The 19,663-nt window shown below is 43.6% G+C and overlaps 6 protein-coding genes across 7 annotated transcripts; 2 read left to right on the top strand and 4 right to left on the bottom strand.

The window, feature by feature from the left end:
• Positions 1-369: 369 nt before the first annotated feature.
• On the bottom strand, positions 370-4,529 carry RabX1 (RAS oncogene family member RabX1). Its single transcript, XM_017075130.4, has 3 exons — positions 4,174-4,529; positions 2,656-2,789; positions 370-1,490 (listed from the first exon to the last, which is right to left on the bottom strand). The coding sequence occupies exons 1-3, from the start codon at positions 4,214-4,216 to the stop codon at positions 882-884; spliced, it is 786 nt and encodes a 261-aa protein (XP_016930619.2). The 5' UTR covers positions 4,217-4,529; the 3' UTR covers positions 370-881.
• A 505-nt stretch (positions 4,530-5,034) lies between these two features.
• On the top strand, positions 5,035-9,437 carry mi (cyclin E-interacting protein minus). The gene is made up of 9 exons (XM_017074538.4): positions 5,035-5,320; positions 5,526-5,598; positions 5,656-6,695; positions 6,753-6,887; positions 6,948-7,082; positions 7,145-7,206; positions 7,267-7,880; positions 7,985-8,145; positions 8,204-9,437. The coding sequence occupies exons 2-9, from the start codon at positions 5,527-5,529 to the stop codon at positions 8,805-8,807; spliced, it is 2,823 nt and encodes a 940-aa protein (XP_016930027.2). The 5' UTR covers positions 5,035-5,320; position 5,526; the 3' UTR covers positions 8,808-9,437.
• Positions 9,218-12,565, bottom strand: bw (brown). 2 transcript variants are annotated; one of them, XM_070994585.1, is made up of 9 exons: positions 12,456-12,549; positions 12,156-12,346; positions 11,842-12,074; positions 10,802-11,394; positions 10,546-10,740; positions 10,368-10,473; positions 10,210-10,311; positions 9,693-10,149; positions 9,218-9,615 (listed from the first exon to the last, which is right to left on the bottom strand). In XM_070994585.1, exons 2-9 carry the CDS (start codon positions 12,313-12,315, stop codon positions 9,428-9,430), a joined length of 2,034 nt encoding a protein of 677 aa, XP_070850686.1. In that variant the 5' UTR covers positions 12,316-12,346; positions 12,456-12,549; the 3' UTR covers positions 9,218-9,427. The 2 variants fall into 2 exon arrangements, with proteins under 2 accessions (XP_070850686.1, XP_016930029.2); XM_017074540.4 differs by having other exon boundaries at positions 12,156-12,565.
• Positions 12,566-12,687: 122 nt separating this feature from the next.
• On the bottom strand, positions 12,688-16,231 carry ppk3 (pickpocket 3). The gene is made up of 6 exons (XM_017072657.4): positions 15,540-16,231; positions 15,379-15,475; positions 15,212-15,315; positions 15,049-15,127; positions 14,104-14,458; positions 12,688-12,957 (listed from the first exon to the last, which is right to left on the bottom strand). Exons 1-6 carry the CDS (start codon positions 16,229-16,231, stop codon positions 12,698-12,700), a joined length of 1,587 nt encoding a protein of 528 aa, XP_016928146.2. The 3' UTR covers positions 12,688-12,697.
• Positions 16,232-16,712: 481 nt separating this feature from the next.
• Positions 16,713-18,027, bottom strand: Gr59e (Gustatory receptor 59e). Its single transcript, XM_017072654.4, has 3 exons — positions 17,089-18,027; positions 16,882-17,037; positions 16,713-16,820 (listed from the first exon to the last, which is right to left on the bottom strand). Exons 1-3 carry the CDS (start codon positions 18,025-18,027, stop codon positions 16,713-16,715), a joined length of 1,203 nt encoding a protein of 400 aa, XP_016928143.2.
• On the top strand, positions 17,781-19,609 carry Gr59f (Gustatory receptor 59f). Its single transcript, XM_070994584.1, has 4 exons — positions 17,781-18,221; positions 18,277-19,186; positions 19,238-19,390; positions 19,448-19,609. The coding sequence occupies exons 1-4, from the start codon at positions 18,160-18,162 to the stop codon at positions 19,547-19,549; spliced, it is 1,227 nt and encodes a 408-aa protein (XP_070850685.1). The 5' UTR covers positions 17,781-18,159; the 3' UTR covers positions 19,550-19,609.
• The last annotated feature ends 54 nt before the right edge of the window (positions 19,610-19,663 follow it).

Genomic DNA, 19,663 nt, shown 5'->3' with positions numbered 1-19,663 from the left:
GTTATTTACATTTAACATTTTTTGAAAAGGATAATTTAGGAAATGACGATTCCCCTTAATCAAAGTGGACGTCATTAACCATTTCGTTCCCAAAAGCTTTCTAAGCCCGAAACGCACGTTCATCTTAGACCCCTCACAAGGGTTAATAAAAATACCAGGTCACGCTTCTGGGGGCGAAGTTAATGCTAAGGCATTAGGAGCGACGAAGCCAATACAATTGTAACCCTTGGCATTGTTATGAGGGCATTAAATTCCAATTACACGTTAAGTTGCCGCGTTAATGGCCAAGTTAATGCACTTGCATTGCCGTTAGCCCGATGATTCGCCACTGGGGGCGGGGCGTCCCCCGAAATGACAAAGCGCCCTGAATACATTATTACATTTATATTTACTATATGCATGCAGTATAAAATGCTTTGTACATGAATTGGTGTTTTGGGTTCAAATGTTTTGTGAATGAGTGTTTGGTGAGTGTTGTTCCCTGTTCTTGTGTAAGTTAATCTTATGATTGGTAAGTCAAATGGGCTTAGAGCGAGACAAAAATATATAGAGTCATAATATGCACGCGGCAATTGCTGTATACACTTAGGATCTAGAGTTAAGATTACAATGAAGCGGACAATCCCAGCGCCTTGTCAATGGATTGGGTGGATCGTGGGTCTAGCCTAATCAGTGTATTAATACATAGCATCAAGCCAAGTTTGCTTCTTGCTTTTGTGTCGGCTGGTTTTGGTCTTTGCATATCTAGAGTTGGGTTGGGTCATTGCTTAAACGATGCTGGCTGGCCCTTGAGGCCGTATTCGAACTAAAGTCTGCTTCTGTTGACGACATCACATTGGTTCTTTCACAGAGATGGATCCTAGGGATCGTATATGTAGATCTTAGTAGCAGCACCAGCTGGGCCTTTCCACCTCGCCCAGGGCAATGTGCTCGATGCTCCAGGGCGCCGTCTCCAGACGTCCCACACCATTGGTCTTCACATCCTCGCCCTCCACCGCTAAGCCTATGTCCACGTAGGGCAGCCGGAAGGCGGTGTTTCCCGGGCTTCTGGCCAAGGCGGCCACCGTATGGCTGAAGGCAGTGTTGGTGTTGGTGTAGGCCAGCGAGTCACTCGACTCAAAGGAGCGCAGCGAGGGACTCTTGCCCTCGTCCGCCAGGCGAACCAGTCCCTGTGCCGTGGAGATGAACACCTGCTCCAGTCCCTGATCCGTTTCCGTGGAGGTTTCGAAGTAGGTGGCCCCAATGGAGGTGGCAAACACGAAAGCCTCCTCTCGGGAAACCGCTCGCTGCTGCTGCATATCCATTTTGTTCCCCACCATCGTCAGTATCATCGGGTCCTGAACATTGCGATGCAGCTCCTGAATCCACGACTTGATCTCCGTGAAGGTCTTGTATTGCGTTAAATCGAAGACCAGAATGGCGGCATTGGCATTCCTATAATACATGGGCGCCACCGCCCTATATCGCTCCTGGCCAGCTGTGTCCCAAATCTACAAAAGAGAGAGAAAGTGACCACCGGTTAGAGTTCGTTCGCTTCCACTTGAACTTTAATTGAGTCATTCAGCGCTTATTTTGCAATTGCGGTTTTTATGGACGCCTTTTCCCACAGCAATAACAATCATATTCGATGTGGGATCCGTACTCCAGGTCTTTTCGAGGGGACTCCTCTTTATGCGCTTCATAAAAATTTTGGGGCAACGACATGTTCATTGGCGAAACTAAATCGAAGCACACAAAAACTCACAAAAGAAACAAAGAGCCCCGCATGCGAAACTAACAAGCGGAATCCGAAAACTATATCCTATTATGTATTCATACTTATTGTGCTCAGACGACGACTGCTTCTGCTGGTCTGGCGAAACTCACACTACGCTATGGATAAAGGTCAACTTGGAAGAAAACAAATCTGACCTGTTTCTTATTTCATTTGGTATGCATTAAAGCAGGCACTTTATAAAAAGCTATACTAATTTGAAGAAAATACAGAAATATTTTGAGCCCTCGACAACCGGAGGAATACTTTGTTACAGAATTTAAAATTCTTAAAACAGTTTTTCACAAAGGATATTCTAGGCTTTAAGACTGCCAAAAAATAAACTACCGAACTAAACTAAAAAGAGAACAAACCCTGTTAGGGTAAAAATAGATCGGCGTTGGAAAGTAAACGTCCTGTTATTGTAGTGGCCATTGTTATATGGCTGCGTATAAAATCGAAATCACCCAAGAGTAAATATGGCAGCCAGGGCCAAGTGGGTGGTAACCCTTTTGCAATGCGGGAAGCTGCTGCCGCTCTCGTTTAGCTTATCAATAAACTATAAAAAAAAGACGAAAGCACGCTTAAAAAAAAGGCGAATAACACACAAAGTGCAGCGGACGCAGAAATTGCAAAATAAAAAACAAATAAAGTGACCGAAACAGTGGGGCGGAGGCGGAGTTGGACAAAAACAGGACCCGTGGCGTAGCCAGTGGCGGAATAAACCCAGATTAGCGTTCCGGCAGCCAAGCCGGCAAATAGGATTAGTGGGCGTGGGGCAGTGGCAAATTCCTTTGGCTTTGCCTTTGGCTTCGGCTTTTTTACGAGGCAATTCCATTTGCGATTGCCCCCGAAAGAGTTGGGTGCACTGATACATATGCTGGCTACTGGTGGATACGCACTTGCAATTTAATTTTGACCTCGTCCAGGATGATGTTGCACGTGAAGAAGGACACGGCTATCGTGGGGACCTCGCTCTCACTCCTGTGCAAGGTGTTCTTTATGTACCTGATGACCAAACGTGTTTTGCCCACACCTGGAATAGACAAAAAGTTAATCAGTTAATTGAATAATCAATATTCATCATTTCATAATCTTTTTTAATGTATATTTTGGGATGTTTCCACGTCGGTAAGCTTGTAAATATAAAATATTTGGGCCTTTTGTGTACGTTTTGCTAAGGTTTTTTATTATCAAACATGATATTTTTCTTATAAAAACCTTACCATATCAACTTTCGACTACCTTCTGCAATAAATAAATTCATTGCCTATACTTAAAAAGAAAAAAATGTTTTATCATTTTTATTAAATATAAATATATTTTGCTGTGTACTTGTGAGCCCTTTTTTGTTTCAAATATAATACCTTCCAGCTTATCAGCTTGAATTCAGTGAACGCGCCACAGCGCACGCATTTATTGACCACTGATTAATCATGGCAAAGTAAGTAAAAATAAACAAAAATTGGAGACGAACCAGCCCACTGAAGGTGGTAAACACTGATAAGGAAATCGCGCACCAACCACGAGAGCCTTTGTTTTGAGCACACTTTTGCGGTTCAGAAAAGCCCCTCTATGACTGATCGGCCGTTGAATCTGCCTCTATAGCTGCAGTATACATATGCACTGAATCATCCGATGATAATGGGAAGAACATATGTATATCTTGAGAAAAGTACCGCCTTTTTATCAATGCAGGTCTTTGTTTGGCGAAAATCAAGCACATACGTGGACAGGAATTTATATGAAAGGTACATACATACATAGGTGTCTAGGTAAACTTTACTTGACCTTGTAGCTAACTTAAATATTTTCATTGCTAATTCAACAGCCTACTACACTGGAAAAAGCTTTTGCTTTAGGTAATATTTTAGAAATGATACAAGTGAATATTTTAAAAACTGACATTTACATTTGGAAATCCATTTAAGGTACATTCAGGCTTTGAAAAAATATTTGCATAATTTTAGTTTCATTATTTTAGACATATTTACTGCGTATTTACGTTTAAAACTGACCTTGTCTTTTTAAAAGAAATTTCCTAGTAATTCAAAATATCTCTACTACAAAATATCTTCCTAAATGGAAACTTCCTAAAGGGAACATCATCTATAAGTGTAGATTTCGTCAGTGGTGGAATTCCGGGGACAGATAAGCTGAGTCCCAACCAGACACTCCGGCTCTTCAGCCTTTCTTCAGCATCAACCCGATTCCAAATTCCAGATTGCAGGCTCCGAATCCGGATTCGGATTCCCAATTGGGGGGAGTGCAGTTCAAGGCTGCGGCTTATCGGCTCACCCCGAGTATTCAATTCTTATCACTGGGCAATTGCAGGAATTACTTGCATTATACGGATCATCGGGGCTTGTGAATGGAACCCAAAGAGGCATTAAAATGGAGGTCAGGAAGTGTAGTCTTACCTCGTGAGCCTAGAACAACCACTTTGCCCTCAATTCCTCGCATCTTCGCCGAGATTAGCGGGTTAATCGCATCGCTTTCGTTGGGTTAAGTGACGTTTTCCGTAAAATGGATTCAAAGATGATGTGTTATTTGCTGGTTGTTGTTGTTGCTAATAGGGCCACTAACTGAAAAGCGATAATTAAAGCCTTTTCACGGGCCCTCAACGTACAGTCTCTTGGTCACAACTGAATTTATCGCACTCGGTGGGGATTTTCGAAAGGGGCGCTACGATTCAAAGCTCGCAGGCAGCAGCAAAGATAAAAGATTTAATAAATTTAAAGACTTGTTGTTATTGTGCCATATACGAAAAACAGCTGATTACCAGGGGTGGCACGGACACCAGTGGCGATAGCTGATGTCACCGATAGTACAAAAAACTATCGAGCCAGCAAAAGATCACAGAAGGAGTTTTTTCGTAAATTATTACAACTTTTTAAATTAATAAATAAATTACATATTATTTTTCAAAACTTAAAAGATATTTGAAACTTTATTTTGCTTACGAAAGAATATTATTTTTAATCTTTAATTCGGCAGTGCAGTTAAAACATAATTAATTGTTGGATCGTTGGATCAAACCTAGCTTACCTTTTTAATAAGGAGAGTGTATTCGTCTTGATAAGTTTGATGTTTATAGCATACTTTTCTTAATTCTTAAAAACATTAACAAGTTCACATAAATAATCATTCTTATAGAAAAGAAAGATTTTATCCTTTTAACTATAACCAAATATTTAATACAAATCAAAATTCACGACCGTGATCACCGCTTGGTGACCGCCGGCCGATAGCAGAACTATCGCCCATCACTAAGGGCATTTCTCAGACGCGTTAGTACCACCGCCAAAATCGGGCAGATGTTCGTGCAGAAGTAGATTTTAACAACAGTGTTTTACAACTAAATTAGTTAATTAAAGGTGTTTTAAGTCAAAAGTTAGGATGAATTAAGTACTTAAAGGTCGCGCGCACAACTGGACACTTCGTAGAGGCTCGGAGCGTGCGACTCGACCGCGATAAATGCCCGCAAAACTTGCACTTCTACGCGCGTTTTTCGCTTGGGCGGCTTAGTTTTCCCACGACCTGGGAAAAGTGCCACATTTCCAAAAGGTAAATGCACTTTCATCAAGATTGATCGGCGGCGGAGATAAGGCAAATGCCGCCTATGTACTTTCGCTTTCGTTTGCCAGGGTTTTGTAGAGCTCCCCGAGGGCTCATAGAGCTCCAAAAACTGCAGCGAGCCTGTACAAAATGCCGCGTGCCTAAAATAACCACAGGTCATAAACTACAACAAAAAATCTATTTTTACTTAAAGAATGGCCACCAGCAACTTGATTAGGAATAAAATAAACAACAGCTATGAATCGGAGCCTTCTACAGGAAGCGGGGTAAGATTAATTGCTATCCTTAGTAGGTAGAAGTTACTTAAGATCCTCCAATTACAGTCTTCGCTCAGTGAAAACAATGAGGGCCACATATCTGACGAGGAGCACATGAATTTGCCGTATCTGATGAAACCGAAACCACTGAGTAACCAGCCGAGTAGCGGAACCCCGACGCCACCCAACCAGAAGCCAAGCAGCCAGGAATCCCAGTTCCTTGGCTTCGGAGACAGCCCATATGGTCAGGTCAACAAGCGTCTGTATGGCTCCCAGCTTCAGAACCTCAAGCTGCCCGAGGTGGAACCCCCTGCCGTCCGTCGCCCCTCGCCGGGCAAGATTGTCTTTCCCCGGTTCTACGACACCCTCATCGAGGAGAACAGCTGCAATGCCGTGGACATGGCCGTGTCGGTGGCCATCACAGCCACCACGACAACGGGCAGCCTCTCCTTCGATGGCAAAATCAAAAGTCTGACTGCGAGACCTGAGGATGAGGAGAAGCCAGGACCCTCCAATCCCCGACTCTCCACCGTTCTGGAAACCTCTCTGAACACATCGCAGAAGTTCAATAACGAACGGTCGCCCGATCTCTTTGCCGACAGCGAAGAGGAGGGGGAAAACGATGAGCAGGTGGAGAAGGAACCCGCCACGAGGCTGGAGGATCTGCCCGAGGTGCTAGAGGAGTCGCAGTGCACTAGCGATGTACGCGCCCGCTGCTCGCTGACTGCCCCCACCGAGTCCAGCTTTGTGGACGAGCAGACAATGGACATGTCGGCCACCCAGCTTAATGCCAACGATCCCCGATCGCATTTCTTGGAGAACTGCAGGCGAGAGCGGGAACTATATCGGCGGATACGGCGCTGCCTTCAGGGAGTCCGTCCGCCACCCACGGTGACCACGCCCGATGTGGACGTCATCAAAATGGTGCTTAGCATGAAGACTAACGTACTCAACTTTCTCGCCAAGGATGCCCCAGCCTCAACGCCCACAATTGAGGACAGTGGCATTAGCGAATCCAGCTCGTTGTTTCGACCCACCCACAGTCTCTCAGAGGCTCAAAACATGGGCTGGCGGGAGGTGCTTGGCGTGAGACATCATGGACTGAGGTAAGCCCTTTGAGTAATATGCTTTTTTTACTTAAAATAACACTTGTGCCTTAATAGCTACAATCTGAACAAGGCTGCCGAACAAAATGAATACCTCAGCATGTCCGTGGTGGACCGATACGTGGGCGTAGAAACCGCCACTTCCTATGTTCGATCCCCCTCGAGTGCCAAGAAGCGAAACATGCGGATGAAGTGAGTAACTGAATAGATTACCCTCAGATCGCTTTACTTATCAAGCCCAACTCTCCACAGGATGTTAACCCAATCGCCTGGAAATCGTCTAAGTCACCTGGCCAAGCGACGTGCCATATTTTCTTCTGCAAATCTGGCAACCAACTCACAGAAGCTCAACAGCTCAATTGGACCACAAATAGTGCTGGATAAGAAGTGTGTACCTTGATTGATTTCCAATCCAAACTCAAACTAAATTATATGCATTTCATTTACAGAAAAGCACGAAATAAACGGAAGGCCACTCCCAAACGAAAGACGCCGGGCAGCAAGAAGAAAGGTATGTTTTGTGATAAGATAAGACAGTGGATTTCGAAATTTAATGATATGTTTCCTTAAGCCCGCAAGACGCCATCCTCATCCGCCCGTAAGCACCTCTATCGCACCGATCTCATCAAGCCAGGACCTTCGAGAGAAACCTCCAAGCGTGCCTTATTCCAAAGCCCGGCCAAGACGCTCCAGCAACAGCAGCTTATGCCGCCCAAGCCACTCTTCAAGCCGGAGATTGCGAATCGCGTGGAACGATCGAAGCGGGCTCTCTTTTCGCCGGACCACCAGGGCGGTAGTAATCAGCTGGAGTCGCTTCTGAAGCGGAAAAGGAACGCCTGCGATGATGAGGACTCCGCTGATATGGCCAGCCAGAGCAGCAAACTGTTCCGGGCGGAGAGCAGTGGGCCTAGTGGTTTGACGCCTCGCGCTCTGAAGATCAAGAGTCAGAGCTTCTGCATTGGAGCTGGTTCCTCCACGGCGGGTCTTCACATGAAGTTGACGCAGCAGGTAGCTACTCCCGCTGGCCAATCCCGGCTCAGTCTTGGACTGAGCGGCAGCAGTAGCAACCTGGTGAGCGGGTCCTTCTCCCTCGCAAGCGGTACGCCTCTGGCTAGTAAACTGCAACGTGCTCAGTCGGAGATGTGCGCCACGCCGAATAGCAGTATGACGGATAACCAGCGAAAGGTACATTATAAAAACAATTCAAAAGCAACATGGCTTATATTTTATTTCCATGCTAAAGATGTGTGAGCTATAAGAGTCATAACTTATTATTTTCATTGCCACAGAAACTGCTTTGGGCTGTGTCGCAGGCACTGCAGGAGAAAAAAATTACTCCGAAGCACGAGCAATTCCGTCAGCATGCTGCCGACCTTACACGCATTGTGAAGCGCATCTTCCAGGAATTCTACCTGGGCCACTCGTCCAGCAATAGCGAAACCCTGCTAAGGTGAGTTCGGGATCCGAATAATCCTGCTATACGCTTTATTAAAACTCTACATCGGCAGGCTGGCTAAGAAGTTTGCCTTTAGCGTTATTGCGGGAAAGAACGCGGATGACATTTACCTGCAGGCGCGAAGTCAGGAGAGCGAGGCCAAGCGGTTGTCGAGCACCCGCCTTTCGGGCTACATCGGTCCCGAGGAGTTTGCCCAGCGTAAGCTGTTGCTTTCGCAAACATCAGTAGCAGGAGCAGTGGCGGGCTCGGCTCGTTCGCTGCACAACATCTTTGGCAGTGAGAATTCCATTGATTCCTTTGGCCTGAGTCAAATGAGCCTGCCGACAAACACCTGCTTGGATACGCAATTGAGTATAGTGGACCGCATCTCGGAGGATCTTTTCTGCAAGGAACGGCAACCCATCCGGCCCAATCCCACGCTGCAGAACAGCTCGTCGAAGAGCAACCTGGGTGGACTGGCGCTGCGCGAGAACATGGACTGCGAGTCGCGTCGATCGGCGCAGAAGAACTTTACCGGCAAGGACCAGCAGAACATCAGTCCCTACTTTGGAGGTGGAGGAAGTAACGGCTCGGCCCGGAAGTTCCAAATGCCACCCGTGGGAAACAGCAACAACTCTGGAGGCAAGGCCAAGCGACAGATTTCCTTTGACTGCTAAGACAGTAGAGTTGAAGGGATAATTGTTTAAAGAACTAGTGCTTACAGCGGCAATGCATCGGTACGATATCTAGATACAAATCTGTTCCAAAATCCATTCCATCCGGAAAATGTCGGGATTGGCAAAGGAGCAACCATATGTATAATTATCTTATTCGCCAACGTAAGCAGATTATTTTCACCGTTTATTGTTTCAATTATTTTTTGGTTGTTTTAGCTTAATTTATTTAACTGCCAGGTCTCTTTAAAAAACCAATACTTTACATATAATGGCAGACAACCGTATCAATAGGTATATGTAAAATACATCTTGTATAGATCTTATAGATCGCCTTCCCCTAGACTCGCCCAAGACTTGCGTGAACTCAAATTTAGTTAAAATTCAACTATTAAATTTTTTTAAACGGCATATAGGATCTATATGGGATTTATTTTATGCGACTCAAGTTTGATGAATGCAATATTTTCCACTGAAGTTTAGATGTATTAAGATGAGTTTGTGCTTAAAAATTACAAATTTTAACTAACTAAACCGCGTGTGTACTCAATACAACTGAAATTAAGCTGAAATCAAGTTCTGTAAGAGTGTAAACTGAAATTAGTATAATAAATGCGCCCCAATCAATAGTAACCGCTGCGATGAATGTATCGTCTTACTAAACCAAAAGAGACGATGTGAAATATGACTGCCACAACAATGAGGCTGAAGCAATCCAGCCAGTAGGTGTAGTCGGCGGTGCGATAAGAACCCTGCTGAAGGACCTCCAGGCCTGTCTTGATACAAGGATGGTCCTCGTTGACGGGACAGTCTGGAAGGGGTAATGTGAAATCATAATTTAAATATTTTTATATATATCTATTATTAATTAAATGGTTAGTAGCTTACCGATGTTATCGATGTCAATCCAGAACTTATACATCAGTGCCTCGTTGGAGTAGAAAAAGAGTGACAAGTACTTCAAGCCAGGCACAGTATCCACATTCATGTAGGTTCCACCAAAAATCAGAAAGATCAAATCAAAGGGCGCTGCGCATTCCGAGGCCATCTTATCCGACTCGAAAAGGCTGGAGAGAAAGACCCCATAGCCGACGGCTGCCACCGCGGATAAGCTCATGAGGAAGCCCATACTCAAGTACAGAAGAAAGCCACGTGTGTAGTAGATGGAGGCGTAAATCACCGACAGGAAGACGTATCCTTTGAAGAAGGCCACCGGAACGAAGGAGAGCACCAGGGCCACGTAGTAGGCGGACAAGCTATAGGTGCCTTCACCAACTTCCCTTCTGATGATGGGCAGAGCGGCAGGGAATATATAGGTCACTCCATAGCTGAACGTAAAGATCATCTGTAGGAGGATACAGTATAATAGATTGTATGGAATGCAAAATGCTCAGAAGGTACAAACCTCATTGCTCAGCATGAAGATGGAGCCGCCTACATCCTGAACTGTTCGCTGAGTAAGTCCACCGATTCCGGAGTACATGAGGGATAATGTGACAGCAGTGATCTATAGTTGGGATAATTAACTAGACTTCCTTTAAAGCAAGTGTAAGTTACACTTACCATGAAAAAGCCAAAGGCTATGAGGCCACTCTTGATATTCCGCACATCCTCGGTCATGAAGCGCACCATCAATAGGTACACTTGATATACCCAGCGTATTTTCTTGCTGAAATAGTATAGGGTTTACTAAGTGTTCATTAAATAATATATTATAAAGGGTATACCCTTTAGTACTTACAAGTTCTGCACATGTTTCAGGTAATCCCCACTGTAACTGCGGGCTAACAGCCAGCTTCCGCTATACAGTCCATCCGTCTCGTGTTCGTACTTCGCCCGGAGCACAGCCCCAGCATTCTCCTTTCCGTCCTTATCGGCTAGTGTTTTCAGGTAGAAATCAGCGGGATTGCAGTTTAGAGGGAGTTCGTAACCCAGGCTATAAAATGTATGTGATTATCCTATATTATATAGAGTTTCAATCAGAAAAACAAACTCACTCTGTAAAGAACTTGGCCGCCTGTTCGGTGCGTCCCTGGTAGACTATTCTACCGCCATCCATAAGGATGATGTGGGTGAAAAGCTCGAAGATATCCGATGTGGGCTGGTGGATAGAACAGATGGCTGCCTTCTTGTGGGTTCCGTTGGGGCTATTGTTCAGGACTCCCAGTGTCGGGAGTTCCCGCATCGTCTGTAGCAGACTCTCATGGGACTCGCTGACGATCTCCATTTCGATGGACTTACTTCCGCTGCCACTTTCACTGCTCTCTCCACTAGGAGTCTCGAAGGAGTCCTCACCGTAGACCTGATTCAAGGAGTGCTTTGCAATCCGTCGCCTCGTGCACAAGTGCCTCAATGTTTTGATCACCGAGTAGGCACTGAAGCTGTCCAATCCCGTAGTGGGTTCATCGCAGAACAGGAATATGGGATCGGTAATTAGCTCCTCCGCCAAACTGAGTCGCTTTCTCTCTCCGCCTGACAACTGCTGAATGCGGGTGTGAGCGGAATCTCGCAATCCCACTGCCATGAGCAGATCCGCCACTCTTTGACGCTTCTCCGCCTTTGTGGTGCGGCGGTGCATCTTGAAATGGGACTGGGAAGGACAGGTTAATCAGTCGAACTAAAATACATTTAACTAAAAAAATTCAGAAGGAATTCGTCTTCTTACTTATTTGAGAAGAAACTTTTTTGAAATCAAGAAGAAATAACTCAAGGTTATTTTTTGAGAAAGAATAGATTTAAAAGTGTTCTTGATTTTTTTCAAGTTGAATGTTGTCTTGAATACCAAAAAACAATCGCATTTTTGAGAAGTTAAGATTTATTCTATCTTGCTCACTTTGTAGATCGAGAACAAATTTGATACATTTTTTTCTTGACGTTACTTTATATCATATATATTCAAATAAATTTTTCTAAATTTATTTTTTATCATCTTAAAAGGATGAAAATCAATAAGAACTTAAATCACGTTAAAATTTTATGTACTACGGTTTGAATACTAAATTGGACGTATTTAAAAAATCAAATATAAAGGACCCACCATAAAGTACAGATGTTCGTAGGCCGTAAAAGTCTTTACATTGATCTCGAACTGAGGCAGAAAGCTGGAGATGCGCGTCATCTGATGCCGTTCCATGGCCATGCCGTTTAAAACCACATCCCCGGTCAGGTTACCACGCAGCCGTTGCGAAATCGCCGCCAGCAACGTGGTCTTACCCGCACCGGATCCGCCCAAGATGGCGATGAGGTCGCCGGTCTTCATGTGCCCGCTGGCTGCAAACCAAATCAATCGGAGACGAACCGCAAATCAGTCCCATTCCCATCGATAAATCCACATCCGAAGCATTGACTTACCATCTTGGAGGATATTTATCTCCCGCTTCTTGCGGCACTCGTTCCAGAAGCTGTAGTTGCTCTGCTCCTGGGCGGGCACATAGTAGTTCAGGTTTTTCCATTCCAGGCACAGGGATGGTCCTCCCTGTCCCTGACCCGACGAACTCCCGGATTCTTGCATTTTAATCCAATTTCTGGGGGTTCAGTCACCTCTGATTATAAACTTTGTAATTCTGACTGTTTGATCTTCCGACTTATCGCCTCCAGAGCAGGCTAATCTTATCTGAGGGTTCGTCGTCTACAATGTATTTGCATATCTACCCGGGATCTTTGGGGAGAGAAACCTTAAATCTGTCACGGGGAATGGGGATTCGGAATCGCGGTCAAACACAGTCGACTGTTCGCGTGGAAGACTGAGCGGCAACTGGGCAACGCCGATGCCGGCGACATGGTTTTCTACCCCCAACAGATGCATCGCCCACCTCTGGCCCCCATCCCATCCATACCCCCCGAGTAACATTAAACTTTTGACCGCATTTGGGTTGCCAGCTAATTGTCGCTTATCAATTCACATAGTCAAATGGAGGCAGTTCAGCAGTGTCGGCCAAAGAGAGGCGGTCGTCGAAGTGGTGCAGTCGGCTCTTGAGGTGGTTCGCCTCCGGTTTGCGGTCGTCTCTTCGCCAGCACCGCCTCAGGCGGCCAAAAACCACGCGGCGGAGGGTGAGGATGTCCAGCAGCATGTTGTAGATGAGCACATGCCCCATCTCCACCAGTCCCATCACGCTGACGCCCACGAAAAGGGCCAGGACACCTCCGAAGGATACTGCAAAAAGTAAGTGTCATTAGATAGACCTTCTAGACAATCATATTTAACATTCTACAATAAATAAAAAAAAAAATATTTTAAATCTTTTCATATTACTTAAGATAGATTACTAAAAGAAACCGTAAAAATAAAAGCAAAAAAGTGATAATATCAAGATCATAATATCATAAAAATAAAATTATATTATTTCTATCTAAGGATTAACATATCAAAATATTTTGAGTTTTAACCTAATTTAAAACTAAAAAATATATAGAAAAACAAGGGAGAACGCTATAGTCGAGTACCTCGACTATCAGATACCCGTTACTCAGCTAAATGGAGATATGCAAGCAGCAAAGCGAGATTAAAATGCGCCACCTACCGGCGGTATACAGATTTAAGCGTTATGGGCGTTAGAGTGGGCGTGGCAAATTTTTTTTTTGGATCAATCGATAGGTATTGACGAGACCAATACATTTCAGTTAAAATTTTTTATCTAGCATGAAAATTGTGGGCGTCACAGGGTTTTGCGGTTTGTGGGCGTTAAAGTGGGCGTGGCAAATTTTTTTTTGGATCAATCGATAGGTATTGACGAGACCAATACATTTCAGTTAAAATTTTTTATCTAGCATGAAAATTGTGGGCGTCACAGGGTTTTGCGGTTTGTGGGCGTTTAAGTGGGCGTGGCAAATTTTTTTTTGGGTCAATCGATAGGTATTGATGAGAACATTACATTTCAGTTAAAATTTTCTATCTAGCATCAAAACTGTAGGAGCCACAGTTTTGGGCGGTTTGTGGGCGTTAGAGTGGGCGTGGCAGTCTACTGAAACAAACTTGCGCTGCGTAGGAAGCTCAGGAATCTGCACGCCAAATCTCAATAGCCTAGCTCCCATAGTTTCCGAGATCTCAGCGTTCATCCGGACAGACGGACAGACGGACAGACGGACATGGCTAGATCGACTCGGCTAGTGATCCTGATCAAGAATATATATACTTTATGGGGTCGGAAACGCTTCCTTCTGCCTGTTACATACTTTCCGACGAATCTAGTATACCCTTTTACTCTACGAGTAACGGGTATAATTATAAAAATACTTGGCATGGTTATATATTTAGTTCTAAAAAAAATATAATAGACAGAAAACTTTAAGAAACACTCACCCACTAAATCCTCGAAACTATAGACCACATCCCGTCGCATACGGACCTTAGGAGGGATCAGATCCCAGCGGAAGCTGGAGGTGGCTGTCTCGCTACTGGCCACCTCCTCGTTGTTCTTGACGCCCCAGGAACTTTTCTTTACCGTCTGCATGGTGTATTCGATCTCCGTACAGGTGGAGGGGCACTTGCAGATGTGCAGTGCCCAGATGGGCCACTTGAAGTCCAGCAGGCACTCGAATCCGGCGGGATTGCAGCTGGGTCCCTCGACATACGGATAGAAGAAGGGCACGCAGTTGCACATCTCCAGAGCCATTACCGCTCGACATCGGGCCAGGCACAGCGATTTGCTGTAGATCTATTCATGTGGATAACGGATTCAGTAGTAAATGTTTATAAAAAGTGAAAAACAAACTAATTTCAAATCGTAATCTCAATAGAATACAAATAAAATAATTATAAGGTTTCTTTTAAAAGAAGAAAAGGTGATGATAAGACACAAAATCTTTATCATTAAATAAGTGAATAATAACTATAATTCTTATATAAATACAAAAGCACGTGCTTTGCTAATAATACATTCTTTTCATAAACTCAGGGCATTATGCATGGGAGTTTATGAGGAACATTTGAGTTTCTTGCACTGATACGGCTTATCAGAGACTGCGTTTCTACGAGTATTTGACTCGAGAAATTTGTTTATTTGCCGAACCGAAACGCAGGGCATCGCTCCAATACCAGAACATCTTCGCCCTGATAAGGTGGATTAAATGCACAGCAAAAAAAGTTCTAGTATTAGTTTTATATTCTCTGAAAACAAGTATAACTTGAACCATTAAAAAAGGTAAACTAGATATTGAAAAGAGCACCTTTCCATTTTCCTTATTCCTTTTTTGGTTTTGAAGTGAGTATAGTTTCGTAATAATTTTTTTACTAGTGTATAGATACCTTTAGGTTGGAAGTCTCCTCGTTGTTGAACACACACTTGCGTTGCGCCACACTGAGTTGACGTAAATTTTTCGATGCCCTAGAGATGGAGGAGCATATAAATCAATCTCTTTATGGAGGGAGGGTCTGTCTGGATCTAAATCTGGGGTTCTGGTCTACTTACACCGTTTCTAGCACCTTGAACGAGGCCGTTATCTCGTCGGATTTGTGCAGGGCCACAATGTTCGCCTCTGTGGCCGAAACCTCAAATGGCGAGTGGACGTCTATCTAAAAGGTTGGATTTTATATTATCATTACAGTTTCTATCAATGAAAGTCATTGTGCACCCACCACTCCAGTGCTTTCATACAGATCCATTCGGATGTAGCACTGCTGTTTGCCATACTGACAGGACAAGGGTTGCGGCATCTGCTCGTAGGCAACTGGTCTGAAAAGGAGGGTCCTTGGTGAAAGGATCGCTGTAAATATCCCCATTCTATTTCCAAGCTCACTGGCCACTCAGCACCGTGGACATGGGCGAATTGATGGCGTAGCAGGATCCTCGTTCCGTCATTACCCGCTGCACATGGACCTGGAAACCGGAGTCGAAGCTGCTGATCACCTGCTCGAAGGGTCGATCCACCCGCTGGATCATCTCGTATAGATCTACCTGATCGAAGCGTTCGTCCTCCGAAAATTTGGCCAATTCAGCGTAGTTTCCCGCCGTGGCATTCACCACCGCGTAGAGGAAGTCCATAAAGTAGAAGTAATCCTCGTCAATGATGGACACATTCCACACCTCCTGAATATACTCATTGGCCTTGAAGGAATCGATGTGGTCATAGTAGCACAGAGTGACTGCCGGCAGGGATCCATTCCATCCACGATAATCCCGATCTACGGAGATCACAGTGGGTGAGCTGAAGTACCGCTCCAACTGGAAGCGACTGAGCACCAGGGCGGCAATCACACTGCTGATGACCACCGCCAGCCAGAAAAGGCGTTCCAAAAGGTGAATACTTCGATTGACGCACAAACTCAGGGCCAGCAGACCCGTTTCAGCTCCTGCCTGAGCCACCACATCCCGCAGGCGACCGGAGTAACTCACGCAGCCAGCCAAGAACAATCGAAGGTAGGCCAACAGTCCTCGGAGGATCCTGCCAGATAAACCCCTTATCCAGAGCCTCAGTCGTTGGTTGGACATTCTTTTATTGAATGAAAATAAAAGGTTGTTTTCCACGGCTTTTATTTAAATGTGACTACTTATTATCCTTTTTCATTTTCAATAAGGTATGGGATACGAGGCTTTAGGACTCCATTAACGCTGGCATATCTACCGAAAATAATACCCTCCAAAGAAAACTAAGAACTTATGAAACAAAGATTATTTATTATTATACATAATTTATAGTTTACTTGAATATGTTATATATTCTTTGAAATTTTACCTAATTAATTATTAATATTAATTAAATAAATAAAATATAGAGTAAAAGATGTTCGAGGTTTTGATAATAATTATTTAATACAAATATTATGAATCAATCATAGACAGATTTAAATTTTGATATCCGTTCCTTAAAAGTAAATCACCTATCTCCAAATCATATAAATTTATAAAAGAACTATTTTAACTTTCAGAATTATAGGGTAATTCGTCTTTTGATTTACATATTTTTGTCCGCTCAAATGTATACCCAATTGGATCTGTTGAGGGCAACACCCATTAGCGATTTATTGCCCAGACCGATTTGTATGAGGAAAATGACAATGGCCATCAGAACCCCGATAAACTGTCAATAGACAAAGGCTGTACATTAATTGTGGCAACAAAAGGGTTAATTGGGGACTTACCCCTCCCAAAGACAAAGTGTCCAATGTCACGATTCCACAAGCTTCCAGGGGTTGGTCAATACTGGTCTGGAGTTGCAGCAGAAAACGATTAATGGTCCTTTCCAGGTGGGAGCTACACACCTCCAACTCATTGATCAGCTGACAGAGGTTACATTTCTGGGAATATATTTATTAAAGAATATTCTACTTTAAAACTATAATAATTACCTGTTCCAGGATCTGTTCGTTTACCGCTAGGATAAACCATATGCGACCTCCATGCATTACCAACCAAAGCAGGCGATACGCTAGCAACATTGATTCTTCCCATTGGGGATTATCGAAGAAATCAAAAAGCAAGTAGAGCTCTACACAAAAGCTAATCAAAGAATTTATCATGTTTAGGAGCAAAAAAAGACCAAATCGGGATAGTAACTGCTTGTGGATTAGATCTATGCGATTGCAGGTTGACCGCATCTCTTCGATAAGCAAGGAAGTTCCTCCACCTGCGTCGACGAGAACAGCAAAGGCGGATTCGTATCCGGCATCCAATTTGGTTATATCCCTCGAGGGTCTCTGTCGCAACTTCAGATCCTCAATAGATATCCTCATCTGCTCCAGCAAAAGACAAAGAAGGTGCAGAGGTAGGGCATACTGGAGTATCCCTAGACTCATCATTAAAGCAGGCAGATTATAGACACTGTTACTATAGAAACTGGTCCAAAAATCAAAGTTATAGTTATAGACTATATCCATTACAGTACACAAGCCATGGAAAACGATAACCGCCACCATTAGATAAACAGTTCTCTGACCTTGTTTCTTATAGACAATACGAATAGCTTTGGCTTCGAGACCTTTAATCAGGCGATGAATCTGCAACTCCACTTCATAAGAACGGGGAGAATTTAACACAGCATAGTAAACCAGGATGGCAATAGTCGACATGTTTCCCGGAAACTCCATCAAGTAGAGTAATTTTTCGATGGTGGGCATATCCAATCTGAATTCCTTTAACTTACAAATGCTTCCTATCCAGATGTATAAAAGTAGAAACAGGCACCAAAGAGAGTGGATCCAGCGGAGAAATCCCCTTCGGCCACTGGGAAATATACCTAGAAATCGGTTGATAGTCAGCAGGAGATTCGCCCAATACGAACTGTCCATCCTGAGGACTTTTCAATAAATGATTCGAAGTGATTAAAGGGGTTTACTTTTAATTGATGTGATTAATGATTGGGTTGAAGGTCTTGACATGAGTAAATGGTTATTAGAAAGTATACATCCTGAACAGTTATAATGTGGAGCTTGAAGAAACCGCTCACGAAACGTCTCAAGCTCAAAGCTTGGTTAAAGGAAGGGTAAAGAAAAAACCACCTAAAAATGTCTTATAAACTTTATTTCTAGACCTTGCAGACCATCTTCTTACCACCTGCAATATGTGGAGAGGTTCAAGCTGCTTCATAATACCCTTCACTGGTTACTACTCATCTCCGTTCTGGCGAATACTGCACCTATTACTATTCTTCCCGGCAGCCCCAATAGATTCTATCGATTGATCCATCTACTATGGATGATCATTTGGTATGGAAACTTCGCCATGGCCTCCTACGTTGAATTCGTGCTCATCACTATAAACAGAGTTTCACTGGATCGCTACCTAAATTCAATTGAATCTGCAGTCTATGTGATCCATATATTTGTTATTATGCTTCTCACTTGGCAATGGAGGAACTCGATTCCAAAAGTCATAAAGAGTATTATAAGATCGGATATGGAGAGGGGTTATGCCATAGATTGTCAGAGAACCAAGAGGTTTATTAGGCTGCAGCTGTTTCTGGTGGGGACTTTCACCTGTCTGGCCGTTATCTTAGATGTCTGGAGTAAAAAATTTGTGATATCTGAATCGCTCTTGAGTATTAACAGCTATGTGCTGCCCAATATCATAACCAGTTTATCCTTTATTCAGTACTACCTCCTGCTCCAAGGAATCGCATGGCGTCAAAGGAAGGTAACCGAAAACTTGGAGCGGGAAATATTCCACTTACTTAACCCTCGGAAAGCGGAGATCCAAAGATTTCGCCTGCACCACGCAGATCTGACAAATTTTACCAGATTGGTGAACCGCACTTTTCAGTATTCCATTGTACTCCTCTTTGTGGGATGTTTCTTGAACTTTAACCTGGTCTTGTTCCTGGTTTATCAGGGCATTGAGAATCCAACGATAACCGACTTGGGTAAGTGGATCTACATGCTCCTCTGGTTGGCCATGCACTTGGGAAAGGTTTGCAGCATCCTGTACTTCAATCAGAAGATCAAGAACGAGGTGGGTGTCTTAAAGTTTTATCTAAACTATTATAAAATATTTATCCTACAGCAATCCAAGTGTTTGACCTTATTAAGCGCCGTCTCGTGCTCTGGCAACGATCTTCAGGATATTATTAACCACTTTATTCTTCAAATGCGAACGAATATACGACAGCATGTGGTGGGAGGAGTAATAGATTTGAACCTCAAATATTTAACAGCGGTGAGTTTGCCGCCCTTAGCTTTATTTGAATAAATATATTTATATTTTGTTTTACAGTTGCTAGTAGCCTCTGCTGATTTTTTCATCTTTCTGCTGCAATATGATGTAACCTATGAGGCTTTAGCTAAATCGGTTCAGGGAAATATCACTAGAAATTAATATAAATGTTTAACTTATATTCCTTTTAGAAAAAATTAATAATTATGATAATGAAAAGTGTTTATACTAAAAATCAAAGAAACCACACCATTATTTAATATGGTTACCACAAAA

This window comes from Drosophila suzukii, chromosome 2R, assembly GCF_043229965.1.
Source record: "Drosophila suzukii chromosome 2R, CBGP_Dsuzu_IsoJpt1.0, whole genome shotgun sequence".
Taxonomy (NCBI): domain Eukaryota; kingdom Metazoa; phylum Arthropoda; class Insecta; order Diptera; family Drosophilidae; genus Drosophila; species Drosophila suzukii.
The sequence above is the reverse complement of the archived record's forward strand: the minus strand, read 5'-3'. Positions and strand labels throughout refer to the sequence as shown.